Source organism: Etheostoma spectabile, unplaced genomic scaffold (assembly GCF_008692095.1).
Source record: "Etheostoma spectabile isolate EspeVRDwgs_2016 unplaced genomic scaffold, UIUC_Espe_1.0 scaffold121, whole genome shotgun sequence".
Lineage (NCBI taxonomy): Eukaryota > Metazoa > Chordata > Actinopteri > Perciformes > Percidae > Etheostoma > Etheostoma spectabile.
In genome coordinates, this window is record NW_022605571.1 from 29,850 (window position 1) to 32,607 (window position 2,758).

The following is a 2,758-nucleotide window of genomic DNA, read 5'->3' on the forward strand; positions in this document are numbered from 1 at the left end:
GAAACAGCTGCACTGTAGCCATGGAAACAGCTGGACTGTAGCCATGGAAACAGCTGGAAACAAAATGACTCAATGAAAGCAGCGTAGAAGAAAAAGCTAAAGTAAAAAGAGTAGAAGAAGACAAACTGGTTAATATCTGCATAACAATAATAATAATAAAAACTGATTTCATCCTGTGGCGCCTGGTGGATGATGTCAGAGGTCAGAGAGCAGATGGGCGGGGCTTAGCAGTGCGGCGGGGGGGTCATCTGCGGGCGGCTCCGCCTCCAGCAGGACGGGGGCGGACATGTAGTGCACCAGCTGCTTCCCTGGACCAATCACAGAGCAGCACACACATGACCAATCACAGAGCAGCACACACACGACCAATCACAGAGCAGCACACACACGACCAATCACAGAGCAGCACACACACGACCAATCACAGAGCATCTAGAGATCATAACATTCACGGTTCAGTTTGAATAAAGATTGATGGAATACTACAGGAAGTTCTGGATACTTAAATACTGCCAAAAACTTTAAAGTAGAGTATAAACTACGAAGTAGAGAGCTCTCTGTACACCGGCCCGGCAGTGGGAAGGTGAGTTACCTGTGTCGACGCTGTCATCGCCTCCGTTTGGGATGTCATCAGACAGCAGCTGAGAGGGAACAGTGACATCACAGCTGTGACATCATCATCATCATCATCATCGTTACGGCAACACAAACACGTCTGATACACCGACTGTTAAAATAACGGCTGCAACGTTGTTGTTCCTCCTGCTCTCCTTGTGTCACGATGTGTTGAGATATATATAGATATATATCTATATAGATATATATATAGATCTCTCTCTCTATATATATATATCTATATATATATATATAGATCGATATATATAGATATATATATATGATCTATCATAATTTATGATATATATATAGATATATACTCATCTAAATATATATATATGATTATCTCTCTATATAGATATATATATATATATATTCATATATCATATACTAGATAGATAGAATCATGAATATATATATATCTATATATATCTATATATATAATATATTATTATATAGATAGAGATATAGATATATCTATCTATAGATGATATATATAATAGATAATAGATATATCTATCATATAAATATGATCGATAATATTATCTATCTATTATATAGATATATATATATATATATAGTATATATTATATATCTATATATATATATATATATATATATATATATATATATATATAGATATTATCTATCATATATATTTTTTTTTTTTTGCCTGGAAGGCAGCAGGAAATTGACTGGGAACTATCCGGCCCCGCCCCCCACGGATGCTGCTCCTCTCTAACGGCCTGTTTCCTACCCTGACTAAATACAGTATGTAGCCGTGCAGTTGAGGAGTAATTGCCCCCCCCCCCCCCGGGGGTGACATCAGTTCTGGTAACTACAGCCGTTACTTTACATCTGTGGGTTTACGGTGTTACATGACTGACATTAAAAAGCTTTTATTGTGAAAATACTCAGGGCAGGAAACTCACATTGTCCAAACTGTCGACGTCAAAATCTCCAGAAAAACCAGATGAACTGAAGAACTGAGCACACACACACACACACACACACACACACACACACACAACACACACACACACACACAGACACACACACACACAACACACACACACAACACACACACACACACACAAATGAATATCAGAGAGAGAGACAGAGAGAGAAAGACAGAGAGAGAGACACAGAGAGACAGACCTCCATCAGCGGGGACGTGTCGAAGGTGAAGGTCTGATTGTTCAGGAGGCTCTGTAGGTTCTCCAGACTGTTGTCAATACAATCCACGTGATTGGACAGTTCAGATCTGACACAGACAGGCAGACAGGCAGAGAGACAGACAGACAGGCATGCAGAGAGAAAAAAAGAGAAAGAGAGAGACAGACAGGCAGACAGACAGCGAGACAGATAGAGAGAGAGACAGACAGAATCTTGTGTCATTGATGGAGATTTAACAAGTGACCATTTGCAGTAGTTACCCTGTTCATGACTGATCATTTAAAGTGTCTTGGGGGGAGGGCGACCCCCCCGGATTAATCCACATTTGTGGATTCACATTGGATCTGAACATAAAGAAGATCAGCATTTAAAATCATCATTTCAGATCAGTTACATTCATTGACTCACATATCAGTTCGTGTTGGAACGACGCGCCAAACGTCAGGTGAGAGTCCACCTGCAGAGGGAGGCGGGCGGGGTCTGAGGAAAGCACGGGGGAGGGGGGGTTTAATGACACACCTGAGCTTCAAATGTACTCTCATCTGAAGGGAAACTTTTCAATGTTTATTCACATATGTATTAGTCTACCACACAGGGTTAGAGGCATTCTGGGTAAAATAGGACACATGTCGGGTTCGGGGCAGATTTGGGACGGATGGCAGCAGGGTTTCGGAAAAGTTGTCAGCAGGTTTCAGGAAAGATGGCGGCAGGGTTAGGGACAGTTGGCGGCAGGGTTCGGGACAGATTTGGGACAGTCGGCGCCAGAGTTTGGGATAGATTTGGGACGGATGTCAGCTGGGTTTGGGACAGCTGTTGGCAGGATTTGGGACAGATGACTGCAGGTTATGGGACAGATGGCGGCATGCTTTGGGACGGATGAGCAGCAGGGTTCAAGACAGTTGTCGGATGGCGGCAGGGTTCGGGACAGATGGCGGTAGGGTTTGGGACAGATTTGGGACAGTTGGCG

At 42.6% G+C, this 2,758-nt stretch overlaps 1 protein-coding gene across 1 annotated transcript in view; it reads right to left on the minus strand.

The window, feature by feature from the left end:
• Nucleotides 1-6: 6 nt before the first annotated feature.
• Nucleotides 7-2,758, minus strand: part of LOC116685703 (heat shock factor protein) — a 29,405-nt gene continuing 26,653 nt past the window's right edge. The window contains exons 11-15 of the mRNA XM_032510626.1: nt 2,200-2,271; nt 1,774-1,879; nt 1,548-1,601; nt 593-641; nt 7-308 (exon numbers count right to left, since the gene is read on the minus strand). Coding sequence (XP_032366517.1) covers nt 196-308; nt 593-641; nt 1,548-1,601; nt 1,774-1,879; nt 2,200-2,271 — 394 coding nt within the window. The 3' untranslated portion in view covers nt 7-195. The remainder of the gene's footprint in view (nt 309-592; nt 642-1,547; nt 1,602-1,773; nt 1,880-2,199; nt 2,272-2,758) is intronic.